General features: G+C 43.1%; 1 protein-coding gene across 2 annotated transcripts in view; it reads left to right on the top strand.

Annotated features, from left to right (window-relative positions):
• Window positions 1-24,575, top strand: part of LOC126425077 (gamma-interferon-inducible lysosomal thiol reductase-like) — a 362,141-nt gene that overhangs the window by 294,473 nt on the left and 43,093 nt on the right. Inside the window, exon 1 of one of the 2 annotated variants that reach the window (XM_050087988.1) lies at window positions 22,477-22,633. The exons of the other annotated variant lie outside the window; for it this stretch is intronic. Coding sequence (XP_049943945.1) covers window positions 22,574-22,633 — 60 coding nt within the window. The 5' untranslated portion in view covers window positions 22,477-22,573. Of the gene's footprint in view, window positions 1-22,476; window positions 22,634-24,575 lie in introns of those variants that run through there. 2 annotated transcript variants of the gene reach the window in all.

The raw sequence follows: 24,575 nt of genomic DNA, 5'->3' as shown, positions 1-24,575 counted from the left end.
GGATTGGAGAAGGCGTTGGGAGCGTTGCAGGGTGGGGGCAAGGGCAAGGAAGGTGGTGTCATCGGCAAACTGGAGAAGGTGGACGGGGGGTGACGGCGGCGGCATGTCCGCCGTGTACAAAAGATACAGGAGGGGGGAGAGGATGGAGCCTTGGGGCACACCGGCGGAGGGGAAAAAGGTGTAGGAATCCATGTTATGGATGGTGAAATAGGAAGGACGGCGGGAGAGAAAGGAGCCGATCAGACGGACGTAGTTAATGGGAAGGGCGAAGGTTTGGAGCTTGAAGAGGAGACCGGAATGCCATACGCGGTCATATGCACGTTCGAGGTCCAGGGAGAGGAAGATCATGGAGCGACGGGAATTAAGCTGTTCAGAAAGGAGATGAGTGAGGTGAAGGAGAAGGTCGTCGGAAGAGAAGGACGGCCGAAAACCACACTGGGTAACGGGAAGGAGGCGGTGCTGGCGGAGATGCTGGTGGATGTGTCGGGTGAGGATAGATTCCAGGACCTTGCTGAAGACCGAGGTAAGGCAGATGGGACGGTAGGAGGAGACGGCAGACGGCGGTTTGCCAGGTTTAAGGAACATGAGGATACGGGAGGTTTTCCACAGGTCGGGGTAGTAACCGGTGGACAGGACTACATTGTAGAGCCTGGCCAGGGTGGAGAGGAAAGAGACAGGAGCTTCACGAAGGTGACGGTAGGTGACACGATCGTGACCAGGAGCGGTGTTGCGTTTTGTGTGGAGTGTAGCAATGAGATCCTGTGTAGTGATAGGGGCATTGAGTTCCGTGTGTGCAATGTTGTCCAAGTACTGGAAACCCGGGGCGAGGGGAGGGACAGAGGTGTCAGTTCGATCACGGACATTCGGGAAGAGGGAGTAATCGAACTGGGGATCATCGGGGATGGAAAAGACATCGGAGAGGTAGGAGGCAAAGTGATTGGCCTTACTAAGGGTGTCAGGGAAAGGGTGACCATCATGGAGAAGAGGATAGTAGGGGGAGGGTTTAGTTCCAGTAAGGCGACGGAAGGCCGATCAGAACTTGGATGAGTTGATTGGCAGGGTAGCATTTAAACGGGTGCATGTCTGTCGCCAGTCCCGGTGTTTCTTAGCCGCGAGCAAATTACGAATGTGTCGCTGGAGTTGCCGGTGGCGTCGTAGTGTGTCCGGACGGGTATGCTGGGGGATGGGGACCAGGTCGCCTTGAAGGGTGGAGAGGAACCGATGCCACCGCCGTAACTGGGCAGCGGAACGACTATGGATGTTGAGGTCGGCGGCGAGCACATAGGAGGAAAAGGTACGATCAACGTGGGAGAGGAAGTCGAAGGGAACAGGAGCGTTGGGGCGGACATAGATGGTGGCGCAGGTAACGGTAAGGCCGGGGAAGAAGAGACTAAGGATCAGGTGTTCGGTGGAGTCAGGAAGGAGAGGTTGGAGCCGAACGGGGATCTGGCGGTGGTGACCAATGGCAACTCCGCCACGCGCAATTGGGAGGGGACTATCGGAGCGGTGGAGGAGGTAGGGCGAAGTGTGAATGGTGTCGTGGGGTTGGAGGAAGGTCTCATTAAGGAGGAAGGCATCCACGTGGTGGGTGGCAAGGGTGTGCAGGAAGAGGTTCCTGTTGGTGGGTAGGGAGCGGATGTTGTTGAAAAGGATACGTTGCTGTCGCGCCATGATGTCAAGGGTGTCAAGGGTGTCAAGGCGGGAGAAGGTGAAATGGGCCTGGTTGTTGGAGTAGGTGGCGTACATCTTCAGTTGGAATATGGAACGGGCGGGAAGGGAGATCTGCTGGAGGGTGTGGGGGCGCTGAAAGGGATGAACATTCTGGAGGACGATGGTAAGGAACCTGATGATGTCCTCAGCGGTGGGGGGGGGGGGACGAAGGGAATTGCCAGGAGGGGTGGGGGCGTCCAGGGGACGGACAGGGACGGTGAGTTCAGGAGTGGTTGGAGGGGGTCGGGCTTTACACTTTTGGGAGTAGGTGGGATGGGGGAGATTGCAGGTATTGCAGGAAGGAGGGGATTGGAGGTTAGGGCACTGCCTGAGGAAATGCGCTTGCCGACAATGCGGGCAGGTGGGGGCCTCGCGGCACTCAGCTGTGGGGTGCGCGTTATAGCGCAGACACCTCTGGCAGCGCAGGGATTGAGGAGGGGAACGGGAGGGGTCGACCTTGTACCGCTGGTTAAAAAGGAGGGCACCCTCCTTCAGGAGACGGTCAATGGAGGGGGCGTGCTCAGAAAAAACCCGCATAAGGCGGGTGGGGCCGGCAGCGTTATGTATGCGGCGAACCGCACGCACCTCCAAATGGGGATGCGCCTTGAGCTCCGCCAACACCTCCTCCTCCGTGATCACTGGACTAAGCCGAGTGATCACGGTGGTGAGAGTTGGCGGGCGACGCGGAGGTTGGGGTTGGCGGGAGGGAGGTGGTGAAGGAGCAGGGGTGAGAGAGGCATGAGGGCCAAAGCGGGTGACAGGGATGCGGGAAAGGAGGTATGTGTGGAGGGTTGGGCTGGGGGAGGAGATGAGGACCGAATCATGGCGAGGAGTGAGGAGGGAGATGGGGGCACCAGGACAATGCTGGCGAAGGAAGAGGGTGAGGTTCTGGGCTTCAAGGAGAGAGGGATCAGGACGGGAGAGGAGGTAGCGGTAGGAGGAGGGGGTAGAGGAGGAGGATGAGGGGGCAGGGACAGGCGGGGAGACATCCATGGCATCATGGGTGGGGGAAGGAGGACGAGGTGGAGCCTTTTTGGAAGCAGAGGAAGCAGGGGTGCCACTGGGGCGCTTGACGGCGGTGGAGGAGGTGTGGGGGATGGGAACAACGGGAATGTGGCGGGGAGGGGCAGGTCCCGGGGCCGGAGTCGGCGCCGGAGATGGTGACGGTGACGGTGAAGGCGAAGGCGACGGCGACGATGACGATGACGGTGGCAGTGGCGGTGGTGATGGCGAAGGTGACGGGAGAGCTGGGCGTGGACAGTGGCCCGACGGGCCACCACCCGAGCCGGAGCTGCAGTGACAGGCTGGGGGAGTGGGGGAAAGGATCAGAACGAGAGGAGCGAGAGGAAGAAGCGGGAGAGGGGGCGACAAAGGTAGAGGGTGAAGGGAGAGTGAGGAGAGGTGGGATGGAAGGAGGGGGGTGGGACTGGGCACACCAAGTTATAGTGGTGGAGGCGGCAGAAGGGGAAGTATAAACTATGGCGGTGGTGGTAGCGGTGGCAGCGGTGGTGGGGGCGGACATGACAGTAGAGAGAAACAATAACGAACAGAACGAAGAGGAAAGGACAGAAACTGGGGACAGACAAAGACGAAGACGGATGAAGACGAAGACGGCCGTAGACCAGGGTCAGGACGGCGGCGACCAGGTGGCAACGGCGGCGGCGGCGGGCACCGGCTGGCGGCGGGCACCGGCTGGCGGTGGCGATGAACAGACGGACGGACGGACAGCAGACGGCGGCGAACAGGCAGACGGACGGACGGACAGCAGGCAGCAGCGGCGGCGGCGGACAGCGAGCAGGCAGGCGGACAGACGGACGAACAGCGACAGCAGGAAGCGACGGGCAGGCAGGCAGACAGACAGACAGACAGAACCGCCGAAGACGGAGATTACAACCTGAGAGTAGCCCAGGCGTTGCAACCTGACGTCGTCGACTGAGGGGATCCAACCCTCTGATGAGCAAAGAGACGATGTTCCGCGCTCTTATTCATTGTAGTATCGCAACTTGGTATTAGTGTTAATTTTCTTTTCCCTACGTTCTTCCTCTTCTTATATACACGGTTACTAAAACGTTGCATCGTAACCAGAACAAATATGTACGACAATATTAAATGGAGCAAGATGTTCGAAATTCTGAGGAAAATAGGAGTAAGCTGTATGCGTAACATAAGGCGCTGTATGCGTAACATAAGACTCTGTATGCGTAACAGGCCGAGAAAATCCAAAGCAGTTCGCCAGGAAGTCGCGAGAGGGTGTTAGATGCATTCAGCGGCCGCCCATTTCCTCTGCAGGCGTGGGGGAAAATGGTAATAACTCCACTTCTAGGGCGAGTAGAACAATAATTCAAACTTTACATTAAAGAGGAATGTTCAAATTAATTTTCGGTAGCAAAAAAAAAAAATCGTAATTTTTTGGATTTGACCACCTCTGGCTCCCCTTAAATGACATTCGACGCTATACTGTTTCTGTGCTAGTGTCTTTTTACGTCGTAACTGCAGCTGCAGGTCACGCGGACCTGTTGGCTGACCTTTGACCTCCAAGTTACAATAGCGCGTAAAGCTGCTGTCCCGTCGATGTGCGCGTAACGCACACCATAAAACTTATCCTCATTACAGTACTTGACTGTGCACTCGAGACAGCGTGGCTTCCGCTTCACGTGAAACGAAATCCAATGAGTTTCTAGATAACGCGGAAGAATACACGGTGTAATGTTTACATCAGGTCTATTCTTATGGTTAACACAATATAGAAGAAAACAGCCACAAATAGATGTTTGAACTTTCATGTCTGCAGGAAAAAATTTCAACTGGCAAAGTTTTTTCCAAAGGCAGATAACCCTGAAGATGCTAACTGAACACAGACCGGTTTTCCTCAATTATATAATGTCAGTTTAAAGTGGTGTTATCGCCAATAACCGAATGGAAGTTCCCCGCGTGATTTCTTTTTCAGAGCACAAACTTCGTTTTTCAGTTTTCTAGTTTCTCCTTTTACAATTTCCTAGAATTTAGCTGCTTACTGCCTAATTAGTTAGCTTCATATTCCATGGACCATTTGCACGTCAAATCGTAGTGAAGTGCAACGAGTCGTTCTACATTCACATCGCAATTTAGTTCTTAAATATTGCTGCATGCTGAATGGTTGGTTCAAATGGCTCTGAGCACCATGGGACTTAACATCTGAGGTCATCAGTCCCCTAGACCGCTACGGTCGCAGGTTCGAATCCTGCCTCGGGCATGGATGTGTGTGATGTCCTTAGGTTAGTTAGGTTTAAGTAGTTCTAAGTTCTAGGGGACTTATGACCACAGCAGTTGAGTCCCGTAGTGCTCAGAGCCATTTCATCAGTCCCCTAGAACTTAGAACTACTTAAACCTAACTAACCTAAGGACGACACACACATCCATGCCCGAGGCAGGATTCCAACCTGCGACCGTAGCGGTCACGCGGTTCAAAACTGAAACTCCTAGAACCGCTCGGCCGCTGCATGCTGAATATTTACAATTTTTTTAACATACAGATGTGAGGTACTGATTCCTACCAAGCACCTTCTTCTATACATTACAATAACAGAAATTCATCTGCGAAATACGAGCTGTCAAGGAGAAACATTTTCAGTTTGTTTTCAAATATTAATTTTCTGTCTGTTGTCACTGGATAAGTTACCAAAAATTTTGTTTTCAGCATTGTACATCCCTTTCTGAGACAAAGACAGCATTAATGTGGAGTAATGAATGTCATTTCTCCTTCTGCTGTTGTAATTATGTACATCACTGTTTATTTTGAACTATTGTGTATTATTTATAACAAGCAGTACTCAGAATACCAACTCCTTAAAAATATGTCTACAAGATGATCCTGGGTGAGCACCTTTTTCATGATTCGAAAAGCAAATAGCGCTGAAATAAGTTGTTTTACGAGTTGCAAAATGTGCTTTTTCCAGTTTAGATTATCATCAATGTGGACACCTAAGAATTTTGAAGTTTCCATGAAATTTATTATTCGCTCGCCAACTCTTACACTTACCACTGAGTATGCAGGACTGCATATGTTGTCTTTTTAAAAATGAGACTCAGACTATTCGCAGAAAAACGATCGGTGGCGGTATTAAGAACAATGTTTACCATTTCTTTTGTTTCTGTATATATGCCTCGATTGATTACAATACTAATGTCATCTACAAAAAGAAATAATTCTGCTTTTTTCTATATATTTAACATAAGATTGCTCCCCAGTTAGAATAACGTCCCTAGATCAAACAAGTTGTATTACTAAGTACATATTTGTGGATTATCTTGGTTACATACGACATTCTCCATTGGTTAGCTGTACCATCAATCCCATAAAACCAAAATTTGTATTGATGAGCGCTGTGCTACACACAGCCCAGTGCCTTAGATAACGCCTTAGAAAATACCAACTGGCGCTATTTATTATTAAATGTTTGTAAAGTTTGGTGACTCATGTAAATGGCGTTCTCAGTAAAACAATCCTTCAGAAATCCAAACTGTGATTTGCCAAAGATATTATTGTTGCTTAGGTGAGATACTAATCTAGAGCACATCACCTCAGAAATTTTGGAAAATGTCAGTGGTGACACAGGTCGGTAGTTATTCACTTCTTTCTCATAACTTTTCTTAATGAGGGGTTTGACAAGGGTACATTTCAGTACCTCAGTGATACATTGCATATTTAAGATAAGACAGGGTTTATTGTACGGGAACAAATGTTTAGTGCCGGCCGAAGTGGCCGTGCGGTTAAAGGCGCTGCAGTCTGGAACCGCAAGACCGCTACGGTCGCAGGTTCGAATCCTGCCTCGGGCATGGATGTTTGTGATGTCCTTAGGTTAGTTAGGTTTAACTAGTTCTAAGTTCTAGGGGACTAATGACCTCAGCAGTTGAGTCCCATAGTGCTCAGAGCCATTTGAACCATTTTTGAACAAATGTTTAGTACCCTGTAGAAAACACCACCAAACCCAGATGAGACTTCATTGTTGAGCGTATATACAACGTTCTTAAATGCAGAAGGAGAAGTTGGTGATAGATTCATATTACTGAATTTTGTGAGAGTTGCTTTTACAACACAGCGATTTTTCTCTTGAACTGCGTTTCCCTATACTTTCTAATATATTTACGAAATGATAATTTGTTACATTTCCTACCTGTGACTCATCATTTATAGCCCTTCCATTCAGTCTGGTAGTGACGTTACACCATTCTGTGGCTGGTTGTCCTGTTAGTCATTTCCTTACATTCCATACAGCCTTAACTCTGTTGTCAGATTAATGATTCCTGACATTATGTGTGTATTCCTTGATTTCTTAATGACTTATCTTAGTAATTTTGATTTGTTTTCGTAGTTTGCAACTACCATAGGATCTCTACCTGTTCTTGTCAACACATACATTTCCCTTTTCCTTTCATAAGCTGCTTTAATCGCTTTAATGATCCATAGTTTTTTTATGTGGTTGTTTAATGTCTTTCCTGATCAGCTTATGTGGAAAACTAATTTCAAACTATATGTAGTTATCATTAAATAGGTTAAATTTTATGTTATTATTTGGTTAATTATAAAGATAACCTCTTGTAAAGTATTTTCAAGGACATTTGTCCTAGGGTCATTAATTATTCTGATTTCCACTGAGGAGTATCTATACTTCAAGGCACTATTTTACTTATACTAACTGTGAATCATAATCAGAGAGAGTGTTTATTACTGAATAAACAATAATTGTCTTACTTTGAGCTTTAATGAAGAGAACATAACACTTAAGGCCCTACTGTCTTTATCCATCTGTTGGAAAGTTAACTACTGAGTTTAATTTTTAGGACCCAAATAAGGTTTCCATATCACTTTTCCTATCAGAGCCCTTTAGACAGACTATTAACTTCTTGCTGTTGTCTGACAGACAGCATAGTAAAGAATCTAGATTCCTCATAAACTGTTCAAACTTTCCCAGTGGGGATCGACATGCAGTTAGAATCAAAAGTAAATTATTTTTCAGTATTAATTCAAAGGATACACTTATATGTGCTGATCACCACAAAATCTACTTTTTTCTACGTTTCTGAACTTGTGTTCTATGTAAATATGTAACATCTCTTCCTTCTCCCATATTAGTTCTGCGTGAGTACACCGCTACAGTGTAATCTTTTATGTGTAAACCCATGATTATGTGTTGCTCAGATAGGCATAGGATTTCTATTTTTCAGAGATCTCTAAATTTTCCTAGTAGACAAAAAGCTCTTCTTACCCAATCTTCTAATATTTTGACGAAATAAGCTAACCTTGCTCCTCTGTACCTTCTTAAGCATTTTTGGAGTTCCCCTGCTATTTTGAATTCTTTTAAACATATGCCTAAATACTGATTCTAACCTAAAAGGTAGTTCTCTGGTCGGTTGGTTGGTTTAAGGATTAAAGGGACCAAGCTGCAGAGGACATCGGTCCTGGTAGTTCTCTGGCACCAGTCATTTTAGATTCACGTCGCAAATTAATTAGTAAATATGTCTATTTGCTGAAAATTTGAGTTTTTTAATATACAGATTTGAGTTAGTAATAGTCTCACATATTAAATTTCATGCATCACTAAAATAGAAAGTCTTTTACAAAATAGCAGTTGTCAAGGAGAAACTTAACTCCAAGTGTACCTTACTATTTACGCACTTAAACAGTAACTTATGTGTAACATATCGTCATAAAATTGGATTATTTTCATTTCTGTCCCCCTTTGACAGATAGAAAGTCAAATAATTTGAAACTTACTGAATTAAAAGGTTCCATTATTAAACTCAAAAGTAACACAAGTTTCCTTCCAGCAAGTTAATAGACAGCACATTTTTATTGAATAGGTTTGCTTCTACCTGCTTCGACTAAAAGCTTTTAGAGCACTCAGATATTATGGTGGAGGGGAATAAATTGCTTCTTCTTACACAATTTTGCACTAGAATAAGTTTCAGCAATTTATTTTCGTTATGAAAGTGTCTACATAGAACTTATTTTACAATACATTTCCCCTGTCCTTAAAAAAAAAAAAAAAAAAAAAAAAAAAACTTGTTTCCATTCAGTACAAAAACAGTCAACTCGAAACTCACTGAGGTGGAAGGACAAGCATCTATTGATCTATTTTTGGCTCTCGGCTGAAAGCTGTACATACAAACACATATACAGGGTGATCAAAAAGTCAGTATACATTTGCAAACTGAATAAATCACGGAATAATGTAGATAGAGAGGTACAAATTGACACACATGCTTGGAATGACATGGAGTTTTATTAGAACCAAAAAAATACAAACGTTCAAAAAATGTCTGACAGATGGCGCTTCATCTGATCAGAATAGCAATAGTTAGCATAACAAAGTAAGACAAAGCAAAGATGATGTTCTTTACAGGAAATGCTCAATATGTCCACCATCATTCCTCAACAATAGCTGTAGTCGAGGAATAACGTTGTGAACAGCACTGTAAAGCATGTCCGGAGTTATGGTGAGGCATTGGCGTCAGATGTTGTCTTTCAGCATCCCTAAGCCAATAATCGCACGGACTGAGGTCTGGGGACCTGGGAGGCCAAGCATGACGAAAGTGGCGGCTGAGCACACGATCATCGCCAAACGACGCGCACAAGAGATGTTTCACACATCTAGAAATACTTTTTTTTTTGTTCTAATAAAACCCCATGTCATTCCAAGCACGTGTGTCAATTTTTACCTCTCTGTCTACATTATTCCGTGGTTTATTAAGTTTTCATATTTATACTGACTTTTTGATGATCCAGTATATGCACTGAGGTGACAAAAGACATGAGATAGTTATATGCACGTATACAGATGGCAGTAGTATCGCGAACACAAGGTATAAAATGGCAGTGCATTGGCGGAGCTGTCATTTGGACTTGGGTGATTCATGTGAAAAGATGTCCCACGTAGTTAATGGCCTCACAGCGGGAATTAACAGACTTTGAATGCTGAATGGTGGTTGGAGCTAGACCCATGGGAATTCTAGTTCGGAAATCGTTAGGGCATTCAATATCCCAGATCCACCGTGTCAATAGTGTGTGCAGAATACCAAATTTCAGGCATTACCTCTCACCACGGAAAAGGCAGCGGCCTGAGGCCTTCACTTACCGACCGAGAGCAGCGCCATTTGTGAAGATCTGTCAGTGCTAACAGACAAGCAACACTGTGTGAAATAACAGCAGTAATCAATTTGGGTTCTACAACGACGGTATTCGCTAGGACAGTGCGGCGAAATATGGCGTTAATGGGCTACAGCAGCAGACGACCGACCGAGTGCCTTTGGTGACAGCAGAACATCGCTTGGAGCGCCTGTCCTGCGCTCGTGGTCCTATCGGTTGTACCCTAGACGACTGGAAAAATGTGGCCTGGTCAGATGAGAGCCGATTTCAGTTGGTAAGAGCTGACAGGAGGGTTCGAGTGTCGCGCAGACCTCTCAAAGCCATGGACCCGTCAAGAAGACACTGCGGTCGCTCCAAAATGGTGTGGGTTGCATGCACTGACCAGGAAAGTACTTGGGCCCGAACAAACAGATCTGTATGGACGTTTGGTTACAGGATCATTATGTACCTCTGAATGTGCTGGTGGGTGTCGTTTTTCTGCAAAACTGCAGTCGTGCTCTAGATATCACTGTAGATGTAATTGTAGACGCCATACGCAATGCAGCAATCTTAACAGTTGCATACCATTGGGTGGGGTCAGTAACTGACACCAACGAAGTTTTTAGGCTAAAACTCCTGACGTGTTCAGTAGTTTATTTAATAAATACATGACATTTATCATAATTATAATTGCTACAATCGACAATAAGAACAACTTTTGGTTTACACTCATTGTTGAGTTACAGCGATTGTTATAACTGAAGGTGTATACGGTCAACAATCACCACTTGCAGTCAACCGGTAAACAGTGTGGTGAGCGGAAGGTAATATCTTTGTGGCATTTGACAGAATGTACAAGAACATGAAATCGACAGATGACGGAATTACGAATTTGCTTGAGAGTTCAGACAATGAATTTAGTGGTGAACTATCCGAAAGCTCAAACAGTACTGGAAGAAAGAAGTACCTGAAAGATCTTGCTTGTGAACTTTGTGACCTCAACATGAAAAGACGCGCTCAAAATGCTGTAGGCCTACACTCAAAATACACTACAGCGTTATCAACTTTTGGGTATGACTGTAATCAAAATCAAGGTGCTGTGAGCAAAGGAAACAACGTTACGGAGCCGCGACGGAAAGTAACACGTGCAGCTGTGCATAATCTGCCAAAGAAAGGACGCTGTTACTTATGCGCCAGAAGCAAAGACCGTAAGCACATGAAGGGTTGCACTTCTTGCAGGAAGTATATCTGCCTTGCAGGAAGTAGTTCGTATTGTAAAGTGTTCTGAATGTGAACTGAGCAATCCTTGTAATTGTGAAATTACTACAAATAAGTGTAAAAAACTATTTATTTTTTACTAAAATGTCCCAGAAACCCTTTCCCAGTAATAATAATGAACATTTTAATCTTCTAATCTGCCAAAATTATGGAAATACATAAGTAATGTGTGATGGTTGTGGCGTCAGTCGCTGACCCCCTCCCATTGGCGTTGGCCAGTCCAACATACAGCATTGGTATGCAACTGTTAACTATAAATGTAAATGCGGAATGTCAATAAAATGCTCCGAGCAATACGAATGACTGCAAAACGCACAGTGAAGAAATGCAAGTTGATCGCATGGCGTATTTGCACATTCTATAATATCAGTGTTGAACGGCACGTCACTGACACTTTTGAAGTTGTTCACTGGTTCACCAATATAGTAGCCAGCGTTCTGCCACGCTTTTCGATGATTTGGTCTGTATACTCCCGCAGATAACTGATTGTAAATGACAGAATGCATATTCATGATAAAAAAATCTGTCGTGCAATTTCGGCTGAATATTACTGGAACGTAGTTTAATGAAGTCTGTTATTCTCTTGGCATATATTTTATATTGCCTGAAGAAATACACATTCAGAGGTTGTGCATATTTTGTAGTTTTAGGCGGAATGATTTTTAAATCTACATGTTTTCCGCCAGATGCTTCCAGTAGTACTCGTTCATCCTTATGTCCAGACCAAGAGTCACAAAGTACTAATGACTTTCTCGACAAATTTGGATTCAAAACTGACAGAAAAAACGTCTTCAGATGATGTTTCGTCATCTTCCCACTCACACTTGGATCGACGACGAAATTTGGAGGGCACCGCGTTTCTATTTCCCTTGACACGCGGGGTCCAAACTTTCTACTGGATTCTTGGAAACAGATATAGAGTTTGTGTGCCAATCATCCGTCCATTGATATAGCAACATCGGTCGTGTAACTATGTGTTGCACAGTTAACTGATTGCAACATCGCGACAGTGTTTCTCTCCCCTTTCATGGATAGTGTTCTGTCACAGGAAAGTTCATAGTTGAACTGACTCTGATCACAGTTCCATACAGAACTAATATCGATGTTTTCTCTCATGACATGCTCATTGACGTCAGCAACAAACGTTTGAGCTCTTTCAATCAGCTCTTCTTCGTCATCGTTATCTTTTCGTGCTTGGAGCATAGTGATAAGGCGTGATGTTATCCTAAACTCCTGTTTCAAATTAGTAATAAATCCTAGTGAAGCTGTAAAGTTTGTACACCCGAGATTTCTGGCTACGTCCAATGCCCAATGTTGTAAATGCCAATAATGAACGGCGGAACCGCATTCTCGCGCTTCATCGAATTTCGCCATTACACGCTCCTTGATGGTCTTGAACAGCAGTGTACGATTTCCTTTAAAAACTGTATTTCCTTCTCTTTTCTTTGCCACGTAATCCAGTATGTTTTTAATATTGCTTTTAGACTTCACTTTAGAGTATCTTTTGTCGAAACCTCTTACGTAATAATCATCGTACATGTTCTCCAGTGTGCTGATATCAATCGCCGTGATGATACTTGCAACTTTAACCTTCTTCTTGGGAGACGGTTGGTATTGACTGGCACTGCTTCCATCGTCTCTTCCCGCACTTGCCGTAGCACTACCGTCTGCAGTGAGCTGTTCGTCATTATCATCCCTGTCATCATCATTATGTGTTAGTGGTACAACAGTATCTGTTTCTAACTTATGCTCATATTTCTGCACTATAATAGTTACCAGAAAACATGAGAATGATTCGTCTTCTACACCAATACCATCTTCACAAAGAAGGGTTCTTCGTAACTTCATCTCAACCAATCGCAATACATTAGCAGGATTGATTACCAATCGCCGAGCCATCTGACGCTTCAATACACAAATAATGTCACAAAAGGCAACTTGAGAGGCACACTGCGCCGTCCCTACTGGTCCCGACTGGCGTACCGGCAGGTCGGTGTGCAATGCTGCATGGCATACGCAGAGGCCTCTAACGGACGACTGCAGAGTTTTGCAGAAGAGGAGTATCACTAGTACAATAAGAGACCTTTACATTATTTCTCACACGATTTTAGTGTATTTGTGTTTGTTCGAGCCCAAATACTTTCCTGGTGAGTCCTGTGGTCCGACTGAACTGATCATTGGTTGGTAGTGTTTATATCCAGTTGCTTGGAGACCATCTGCAGCCATTCATGGACTTCATGATCCCAACCGTGTCAGCAGGCCCCAATTTTTCAAGATTGTTTTGAAGAACATGTTGGAACCATGGGAATCGATTGAACTTGTCTCTTCCACAGAGCTCTGTTGAGTTTGCTTGTCGTTGGATTGAAGTGTCAATTCGGAAAAAGTACTGTGTACACCGTGCGGGCTGTGAATGTGGTATAAATAAAAGTAATTGTATTTTAGCACTTGCGCGCAAAAGGCAAAGATCCTGAGTTCGAGTCTCGGTCCGGCACACAGTTTTAATCTGCCAGAAAGTTTCATACCAGCGCATACTCCGCTGCAGAGTGACAATTTCATTCTTGAAATTGTATTTTGCGTTTAACATGCATCTTTCTCTAATATAGCGATCAGCTTCCTCTCTAAGTATATAATTTAATAATTTATTTTAGAAATTTTTTTAGTCTGCATGAAAACTTTGCAACAAAACAGTCTCCTTCGAGTTCCATGCGTTAACGAAGCTAAGAGCGCATGCGCTGATTCGCGACAGGTATATCCCGCGCGAATCGTGTAATATAATAGACCTATCAGAACCAGTCTGAAGTCCCAAAGGCGCGCTACCGCGTAGGTGTACTCCTAAGATGCATCTTGTGATGCATATGATTAGACCATGTTAATAATGATAATGTTATTTATACTAGATTCTGCACTCACAGCAATTTCTTAGCCGACTTTGGTGCAACTCAGAGAAAGAGAGAGCAGAGTTTTGAAGTGCGTTGCGTCGATTCACGATTGTGTTCAGGGGGAATAATGTCTGATTACGCAAAGGTGGCTTGAGCCTGACATTTTACCCGGATTGCCTTCACGCAATCTGATTCTTCGATACAAATACCTAAGGGACCTAACTTTACATTTTAAAAAATGGGGGGAAATGGATACACGAAAGTGGGTTTTGGTAATGGTTATCAAATATGAGATTATATACATCCGAGAGTCTTTGTGTAGACGCACATTACAAAAACATAACATTTTACCAACTACAACTTGATGTCTGTTCCTCTCTTTTATGACAAATATTTTATATACAGAGCATCCGAAACCCAATACTATTACAGAGGCCGTCAGCAGCGTAACGCGTAGCGCCCTGACGGCCTGTTCAAACACCAGTAAGGCTCACTTGAAAGTGACAGAAAATGAGGGTCTGGAAGGTTCGGAGATCGCCCTTCTATGGTATATATGTATTACATATCGTGAAAGTGGCTGTCCTTTAAGGTGTAGCTGCACGTAGTGCGATAATCCGTTTTATAGGCACGGGAAAAGCGAACATCCTGAGGCCGAATTTGTCCAGCGGTTCCAGGCGGTATGAACTGTTTGCTTAAAAGGTATATGATTTTTATACGTAGACCAGGAATGAAGCAAAAGCATGTTGAAACTTCCTGGCAGATTAAAACTGTGTGCCCGACCGAGACTCGAACTCGGGACCTTTGCCTTTCGCGGGCAAGTGCTCTACCATCCGAGCTACCGAAGCACGACTGACGGCCGGTACTCACAGCTTTACTTTTGCCAGTATCTCGTCTCCTATGAGTTTATATCAGCGCACACTCCGCTGCAGAGTGAAAATCTCATTTTGGAAACATCCCCCAGCCTGTGGCTAAGCCATGTCTCCGCTATATCCTTTCTTTCAGGAGTGCTAGTTCTGCAAGGTTCGCAGGAGAGCTTCTGTAAAGTTTGGAAGGTAGGAGACGAGATACTGGCAGAAGTAAAGCTGTGAGTACCGGACCTGAGTCGTGCTTCGGTAGCTCAGATGGTAGAGCAATTGCCCGCGAAAGGCAAAGATCCCGAGTTCGAGTCTCGGTCGGGCACACAGTTTTAATCTGCCAGGAAGTTTCATATCAGCGCACACTCCGCTGCAGAGTGGAAATCTCATTCCAAAAGCATGTTATTTTGACCGGCTATAGGTCAAAAGCAGTGCTCAAACCATAACTATAGTTCTCTTATGCCCATTCTGCTGGCCCTCCTTGCTGTGACCTAAACGTTCCTACTGCCCTTGAAAGATCACTCACACGAGAAAGAATCGTAGCGGGCAGGGCACCTCCAATCTCCCGCAGCGCCATAAATAATTTTCCAGTCAGTTTACAATTCAGATTTATAGTCGACATAATTGTATTTATAATGTTAACTGATGTTGAAATATTCTTTTGGTGCCTCTAATTTTCGTGGTTATTGTCACATGCATTTCCTCTTCAAATCCTGATTGGTCGGAGCTGAAAACAGATTCCTGACGGAACGCTGGAATAAGTTTGTTTATATCATTTACAAATTTTCGGGCCGATTCCGAAGGTTATGCGCATCATCAAATTGAAATTTCGTTGTCTTACGTCTTCCAATTCTGTAGTGTTGTTTGAAGTTATGTAACCATCCACAGCTTCCCTCCAAATCCCTGTAATCTATGTCGCGCGCAATTTTATGTGCATAACGTAGTGGCTTACTATTACGCACATCCGGTGAACTGTAGGAGCATCCTTCAAACGCGCAAACACCAGTTTTTGTAATAAGTAGGCCTTGTCCTGCTTTGAATATCCGTAGTTTCTCTAATGCCCTACTCGGTCATACTGCGGCGGAAGTATTCTAAATCTGTTCGTAATTGTTCTTTTACTATGCTGCGGGTCATCTTCCTAGTACGTAATTATGTTTAGTGCCCGCTCCTTGGACAAATATTGTACTTTAGTACGTTTCACTGGAGACGGGATTTGTGGCTCCCTGCCCGACAAGGATCATGAACTACGTGGCTCGATACTTATTTCTGTATCACTTTCACTTGTTAAGCACCTGATGTCATCATTCTACTCCTCATGTACATCGTCCCCACAGTCGAGCATATACGACACCACACATCCCACTGAACTCATCTGCAGAAACGCTAATAGTTCATCTACCACTGCTTTCTCATTCTTTGGATTCCTTTCTGACGAAATGTCAACTTCGACAACTGTTGTAGACATAACGCAATGTTTGCTTTGTTTGTCTCTGCCGTTGCTGTGCTTTGTATCGACATCACTAGCGCTGTATCACTTATGTGAGTTTCTTCTTGACTAAGCAGTTTAACTACCCACGTAACCTGAAGCTGTGCTCACCACTGATTACCCACAGTCCCTCCCTCTGCTACCATTAGCAGTCAATACCTGGTTGCGTTGTAGACAATATGTGGGGCGTAAACATCATTGGCCTTTAGCGACCTCCCATTCAAGGGGTTCCTTGTTAGGCAGTCATATGATGTGAGCTCCAGAAACTCGATTATGTTCCTAGGATTATGGGTTGTATGCTAAAATATATTGGTCGACTCATGTGAATAATTCGTATTCGGTCCCGATCAGTCACCGATTGGTAGTGGAGTATTGGGAAAAATAAGTAAACGCAAGTATTTGTTAATAAAAGGTATTACATTTGGATTACTAGTAAGAGATATGAGTCTCATTATAAAAAATCAGTATCATTATATACAATTTCAATGATTGTAGAACACATGAAAAGTAGATACTGTCTCTGGCAGATTAATTTCAGTTTTTAATAATTCTTCACTTTACAAAATTTCTTTGAAAACTATTTGATCTGTTAAAATGTGATCACCGTTTATTTTTTGGCTGAATGTGTCTCTAGCACAAACATAAATATCACTGCATTTGCGGACTCGTGAAAAAGCCATGTATAACGGTCGGTGCGAAATAAACAAATTCTGGTAAATACGATCCTGCTTTTTAAAGGGCCCGACCTCGTGCTTTATTAGATTTTAAAATATAGCGAAGGATACTGTTGCTGGCAATTGCTTTCTCAATATTTTGGAAAGGCATGTTTGTATCAAGAAGAGTGAGGTTAGTGCAGTGTATGGGCACACTTTTACCAGAGTCAATGAATTTAGCAATGATGATGTACCACTAATCTTACAACACTGATTAAGCGTCAACGTCTCTAATTAACATAATAATAACATTTTTCTTTAAATTCATAAATTTGTTGTACGGTTTTCACAATAAAGCCCCGAACTTCGAGAAAAAACTGCGGAAGCAAAGTTGTAGATCTAGTAGATACACTGATTTTGAAGGACAGATGGAAGCTGAATCTGGTGGTCGGTGTTCAAGCAGACAAGACGTTCGTCTCCAGAGCAACATGGAGAGTCGGTCAAAGTGAGTACAAACGGTCTCCTCCCAAACAGTCGAGGCCCAGCGTTTTAGAAGATACTGATGACAGCGTACTAGAGAACATTCATAAAGACTGTTGAAGCGTAGTTTTAAATTTTTATAGCCAACTAATGAAGCACTACAAGTCCTTTAAAAGTAAATCAAATTGCAGACTATTTTTAAATTATGCGTCTAGCAAAAGGCGAGCAGGAGATCGTTTCAAAGGAAACAGACTGTCGCTATTACAAACCGTAAAATAGCATCTAATATCCAAATTTGATAGAGCAAGATGGTATGCATCTACAATATTGGCATCTGCAAATGTGGGCACTGGAAGCGTCTAAAATGATTGGCTTGGACAATTTCAAAGCTTCAGTATTGTTTCGTCGTCAGCCTTAAAGCTGAATATGGCAACTGATCAGGCATTTTACTACCTTTGGCACCCGCGAGGACATAGAACACAATGATGGCATACGTCAGAAGCCACAACAGTCTGTAGAGGCAGTGATCACGTATCTGACAGAGCAGAGTGTCGAGAAAGGAAATCTTTGGAATGATGACCCGAGTCATCATTCCAGTACGAAAGATCATCATCAGCACTGTCTCATAGAGGAGGGGAAACTGCAGCTAGTTAGTTGCAGTCTGTGCGTAACTCTGAACACAACTACACAATTGGAGTGATAGAAAAACTGACAGACAAGGCGTACATCTGCTTTCAGGAGGGATAAGGCAATTTGCCCGAATGTTTCAAACAAACTTCAAACAACCTGCCCATGAAACATTCATGTGGCGGCAGCAAAATTGGGAAAATGAATAAAGAACACAGTAAATGTTTTCTAACTTCATTCCTTGGCGACAATGCCACAAGTGAAAAGAGCCTGTTGTTGTGTGATTCCTGGTCGGATACAAGTTTTACGAACAAACTTGTTACGCTGAAGATACTGCCACCGAAAACAACAAAATATTGCCAACCCTGACGTTTACTTCTTTCGCCAATATGAGTTCTATATCAGGAGGACTGCTGATTTTGTAACGCTACAACGCGCCAAACCTCAAGTGAAAATACATGATCGTTATTTCATAATCAAACTTTACTCTCTGATTTACAGTCCATTTTTTGCAGCAAAGAATTCGCAATACGTCTGGCGAAAGGCAGGTAATGACATTGACATACCCGTATCATGATTTGAAAATGTAATTAGTGTGGCTCTTGCTATCGGACTACTTGCTTGCGAAATTGACCTCAAATGTAAAAAATATGGCTTTAGTGAGTTGTGCACATTGTTCTCTTCCACTTCATCGAAATTCCACATATGCACCACGAGGACTAATATAAGCACTATCAGATGTGTAGGATATGTGTGTTTCGTGCTATTATAATTACTTTAAGCAAAGCTCTTAAAGTCAGCGACAGTTTGTAATGGTACTTGAATTACGTAACCATTACTGCACCTCAACTCAACCTCTCGATACCAGCAATATTCTACTGTGTTTCTGTAAAATAGTTAACATATTTCTGTGACAACATTCAGATTCGATTTCATTAATGTAGAGGTACTTCAATACGTCGATATGTATATATTGCAATGATATTATTCTTACGAGTATTCTTTCTTTTGTCACTATGATCTTTGACGTACTTGTAACTCTGATTTTTGGGCGCGTAAGCGGTTATTAGAGAGTCAAGTTTTGGTCGTCATGTTAAAAAGACGCAAATTGTAGTCAGTTTATGAAATGTGAACTTTAACAGTGAGGAAGATATTTTCAATTATGTTTTATATTGTGAAGTGATATTTTGGAGCGAGTTACGTGATATTGCAACAAAAGCAATAAAAAAAGAAGTGTAACTTAAGTTCGGAGTGCTGATTACTTTTTTACATCACCATTGTCCTAACTTGCAAAAGTTTAATCTTCAAGAATGGTTTATGAAACACATCTATAAAACTTTTGAATATCGCAGAATAGCACCTAGGCCTCTTTGCATCCGAGCTTGGAATCATCACTACCTAGATTTTCAACGATTGAGCCATGAGTTCACAACGAGACCAGCGTAAGGAACACGAAAAGATGAGTGCCTACTTTATCCATTATTTCAAGAAATGACTTTATTAACTGTGCTCTAATGACACCTGCCACATAATATAACTTCGTTGTTGCCCGAAATTGCAATATTTAGCAGCGTGAGCAATACTACAATCTCAATTAATTTTTGACCTTGTAGGGTTGTTAGAAGTTGCAACGTAAAGTTAAAGCAATAAACATCCCTCTGTCGCAAAATGAAGTCTTTTTAACCTAGGTTCCGGCCACTTCTAAGAGTATCTTCATCAGAAATAAAACATTGAAACTGGCCTGTAACATAAGTACGAAGTTCTAGGGAAAAGAATGTTTTTTACAAGTGTAAATACTGACTAGCAGTATAAAAAGAAAAGGCATAGTACTTACATGTCACATATAACTATCAAGCGATAAAGCTTTAGTCACAGAATTTTAAAATAGAAAACACAGAAGGCAAGGAGCCGCAAATACAAACAGGCTACTTAACAGTCAAAATATAGACAGGCGAATATTGTGATGAATATTATCTGATACATGAAGTAAGAAGCAATACTTTATCTGTCAGCAGCACACATGGTAACAATTTGTCTACATAAGAGCTTACAAGTACTGTTCAAAGGCTGAAATCGCCATTACAGAATTACAAAGGGAGCTGAATAACTCAGCGAGTAGAAATAACGATATAATATGGAATGTAGATAAGATAAACCATTTAATGAACAAGAAATTATAAATCGACTTAGAAAAAACATTTCGGTAACTGCACAAAGGAACACGAAATCAAATATCAAGCAACGGCTTCATACCGTTGAAGAAGCTTCTATTACGTAGTTGTAGCTGCTCATTAAGAAGGAGGCCATCATTTCGAGAAAGATGTTTAAAAATTTTCATTAACTCTCTAAAAGTAAAGGTCTTCAACCGTTTCTCAGCTACAGCGATAGGCATTCTCTCTTATTTCAGATATGTCGATGATATTTTAGTCATCTACAAAGGAGTTTTTGATGGCATTAACCGTATTTTCAATCTCTTCAAAGAACTTGAACCAGAAAATATCCTTCACCAGCGAATTCGAAAACGAGGCCCTTCAATTGAATTTTCTTGACTTTACGCTTACGGTAAAAGAAAATAAAATCTCAGTTAATATTTTTCGTAAAGAAACATAAACCGATCGGATCGTACCTGCGTCTTCTATGCACCCACAATCTCATAAGAACGCTTTCTTTGACCCGGCTATTCACGGAGCTGCTTCTGTTCTATTGTCGAAAGAAAAATTCGAGGAAGGAATTAATTTAATCAAAACGATAGGAGTTAATAACGAATACGAACCTGCCATAGTGAATAGCATTCTTAAAAAGAAAACTGTTAAAAGAGTTACTACACTCGGCACCTCTATCATTGAGTCCAGTCTAAAGAAGAAGTTCTCTATTCCTTTCTTGGGGTCCATCTTCTGTCAGATACAACGCCTTCTTCGTAATAAATACAACTGTAATGTTGCCTTTTCAACCAATAATAGTTTGAAAAAAAAATGTGTTCATAATTTAAAATTGACCCGTTCCCCTTTGAAAGACTCTGGTGTCTATAAAATTCTTTGCGACACCTGCTCTTCTTACTACGTAGGACAAACAAGACGTGCTTTTACAGTCAGATACAAATATCTTTAAAGAAAAAATGGTACTAGCACTCAGAATTAGTATTTTGCCGACCACCCTCTGATTACAGGTCACTCGCCTAAGCATTCTGCACACTGAGAAGAAAGGCGTAGATTAAATGTTCTCGAAGAATTATAAAGTTTTTAAACATCTTTCTCGAAATGGCCACCTTCTTAATGAGCAGCTACAGCTACGTAATAGAAGCTTCTTCAACGGTATAAAGCCGTTGCTTGATATTTGATTTCGTGTTCCTTCGTGCAGTTACCGAAATATTTTTTCTAAGTCGATTTATAATTTCTTGTTCATTAAATGGTTTATATTATCTACATTCCATATTACATCGTTATTTCTACTCGCTGAGTTATTCAGATCCCTTTGTAATTCTTATGGCGTTTTCAGGCTTTAAACTGTACTTCTAAGCTCTTATGTAGACAAATTGTTACCACGTCTGCTGCTGACAGATAAAATATTGCCTCTTACTTCATATATTAAATAATGTTCATCACAATATTCGCCTGTCTATATTTCGAATGTTACGAAGCCTGTTTGTATTTGCGGCCACTAGATGGCACTTTTGGCGCCTAAGTCTGATGCTACTGCAGCTCGATAGGTGTGAGCAGCTTACAGTGGGTTGCCTTCTATGTTTTCTATTTTAGAATTCTGTGACTAAAGCTTTATCGCTTAATATTTACTTTATACGTGACATGTAAGTACTGTGCCTTTTCTTTTTATACTACTAGTCAGTACTTAAACTTATAAAGACATGTTTCCCTAAAACTTTGCGCTCATGTTATAGGCCAGTTTCAATGTTTTATTTCTGATGAAGGCACTCTTAGAAGTGGCCGAAACCTAGGTCAAATAATTTTGCGACCGAGCGCTGTTTATTGGTTTAATTTTAAGGAGAGGGTTTTTTGCACCGTTGATTGGAAAATGTAATGATACACTGACGTCATTGAGTAACGCATAATTTTCCTCGTCTGGTACTCATATCTTGTTACTTTGTTTCTCTCTGTTAAGATGTCACCCGTGGCAGAAACACAGACCAGTCTCTTTTTACGATCGAGTGTTATTCTGTGGTTTTTGCGAGCTTCCGTTCTGGCTTGCCTAAAGGACGGTGCGGTCTTTGATCGCGTGAGTCTGCCAGTTATCCGCTCCGCAATGAAATAAGTCTGCTGACCTCAGTAGCGGGGTGTGTTATCGCCTCGCGAGAGATTACAGGTTTTCCTGCTTGACACTGAGTCACCTCGTCGCAGCTGCGAATCGCGGGTCATGGTCTGCACCCGCGTATCTACGCAACACCCGTCGGTGACGTTTTGTTTCCTTTCCGATGCACACCAGCCGGCGAGCAGCGTATAAATGGACAGAGCTGCCGTTCCCTGGACTGTCGCCGCCGCCACACCGCCAAGATGTTTCTGCCACGGGGTGTTCTCTCTGCGTTCTGTCTCGCCATCTTGTTTCACGCACAAGTAAGTACCTCCCAATGTCTTCCTTCGTTCCTTAGCAGGAAATTCGAGGATCACTGTAAGAGTGATGAGCGCTTGTTTCTCCATACAATTTTATCAAGACAATGAAAAAAAAAATTTACAAGATACTTGATGCCTAACAAACGGGTCCTCATGGATTCGCATAATCAAATTTACTTCCTATAGAATTAGATTAGTGCCCATACATCTATTTTCTAATACAGTATGCAGCAGATCTAAAATGAATAAATACACTACTGGCCATTAAAATTGCACCACCAAGAAGAAATGTAGATGATAAAGGGGTATTCACTGGACAAAAATATTATACTAGAACTGACATGTGATAAGATTTTCACACAATTTGGGTGCGTAGATCCTGAGAAATCAGTACCCAGAACAACCACCTCTGGCCGTAATAACGGCCTTGATACGCCTGGGCATTGAGTCAAACAGAGCTCGGATGGCGTGTACAGGTACAGCTGCCCATGCATCTTCAACACGATACCACAGTTCATCCAGCACGGCGTTCCGAATTACTCTCCTAACCCACCGATTCCATATTCTGCTAACAGTCATTGGATCTCGACCAACGCGAACAGCAATGTCGCGATACGATAAACTACAATCACGATAGGCTACAATCCGACCTTTATCAAAGTCGGAAACTTAATGGTACGCATTTGTCCTCCTTACACCAGGCATCACAACAACGTTTCACTAGGCAACGTCGGTCAACTGCTGTTTGTGTATGAGAAATCGGTTGGAAACTTTCCTCATGTCAGCACGTTGTAGGTGTCGCCACCGGATCCAACCTTGTGTGAATGCTCTGAAAAGCTTATCATTTGCATATCACATCATCTTCTTCCTGTCGGTTAAATTTCGCATCTGTAGCACGACAACTATGTGGTGTAGCAATTTTAATGGCCAGTAGTGAAAAAAAGGAAGTAAAATGAAAGTACGGAGAAGTCGGAATTGAAGATTAAAAGATTTCCTATCACTGCTAAGTATCCAGCAACCAAAATTGGCAAATGGTTTCTTGATCAGAAATAAAGAAATACGTGTTTTAGCAATTGTGGAAATTTAACTCCTATGGAGGTAAATGGAACCGTCGTGTGACTAGGGCCTCCCCTGGGGTAAACAGGTCGCCTGGTGCAAGTCATTTGAGTTGACGCCGGTTCGGCGATTTGCGCGTCGATGGGGATTAGATGACGATGATAGAAACAACACAACACCCAGTCCCTGAGCGGACAAAATCTCCGACCCAGGCGGGAATCGAAACCAGGCCCCTTGGTATGACAGTCCGTTGCGCTGACCACCCAGCTAACTGGGCGGATGTCGTATGGAGCTCAAACAGTGAATGAAAGCTTTCTTGAAAATAAATCATTATTAAAGAAGTACTAGAGCAATTTAAATCAATGAAAATTGGAGTTTGACTTGTAAGTTAGAACTAAAAAATAAGTGTTTCTGTCTGTTTCGAAGTTCAGCCCCGAAGCTTTTATAGGAATATAGCGTGTCACTATGAAAACATTTTCAAAGCTAAAGCTGTGAAAATTTGTATTGCGCTTGTCAGTTGCAAATAAAAATATATGTGTTTCAGAGTTTTTTTTTTTTTTTTTTGGAAATACAACCTCTGACACAGGGATGTATGCACTCCGTCTTCAGGGCACAAGTGGCCCATCGGGACCATCCGACCGCCGTGTCATCCGCAGTGGAGGATGCGGATAGGAGGGGCGCGGGTCAGCACAACCCTCTCCCGGTCGTTATGATGGTTTTCTTTGACCGGAGCCGCTACTATTCCGTCGAGTAGCTCCTCAATTGGCATCACGAGGCTGAGTGCAACCCGACAAATGGCAACAGCACATGGCGGCTGGATGGTCACCCATCCAAGTGCCAGCCACGCCCGACAGCGCTTAACTTCGGTGATCTCACGGGATTTGGTGTA

This window comes from Schistocerca serialis, chromosome 10 (genome assembly GCF_023864345.2).
Source record: "Schistocerca serialis cubense isolate TAMUIC-IGC-003099 chromosome 10, iqSchSeri2.2, whole genome shotgun sequence".
Taxonomy (NCBI): domain Eukaryota; kingdom Metazoa; phylum Arthropoda; class Insecta; order Orthoptera; family Acrididae; genus Schistocerca; species Schistocerca serialis.
This window is presented reverse-complemented; position numbering and strand designations above follow the sequence as displayed.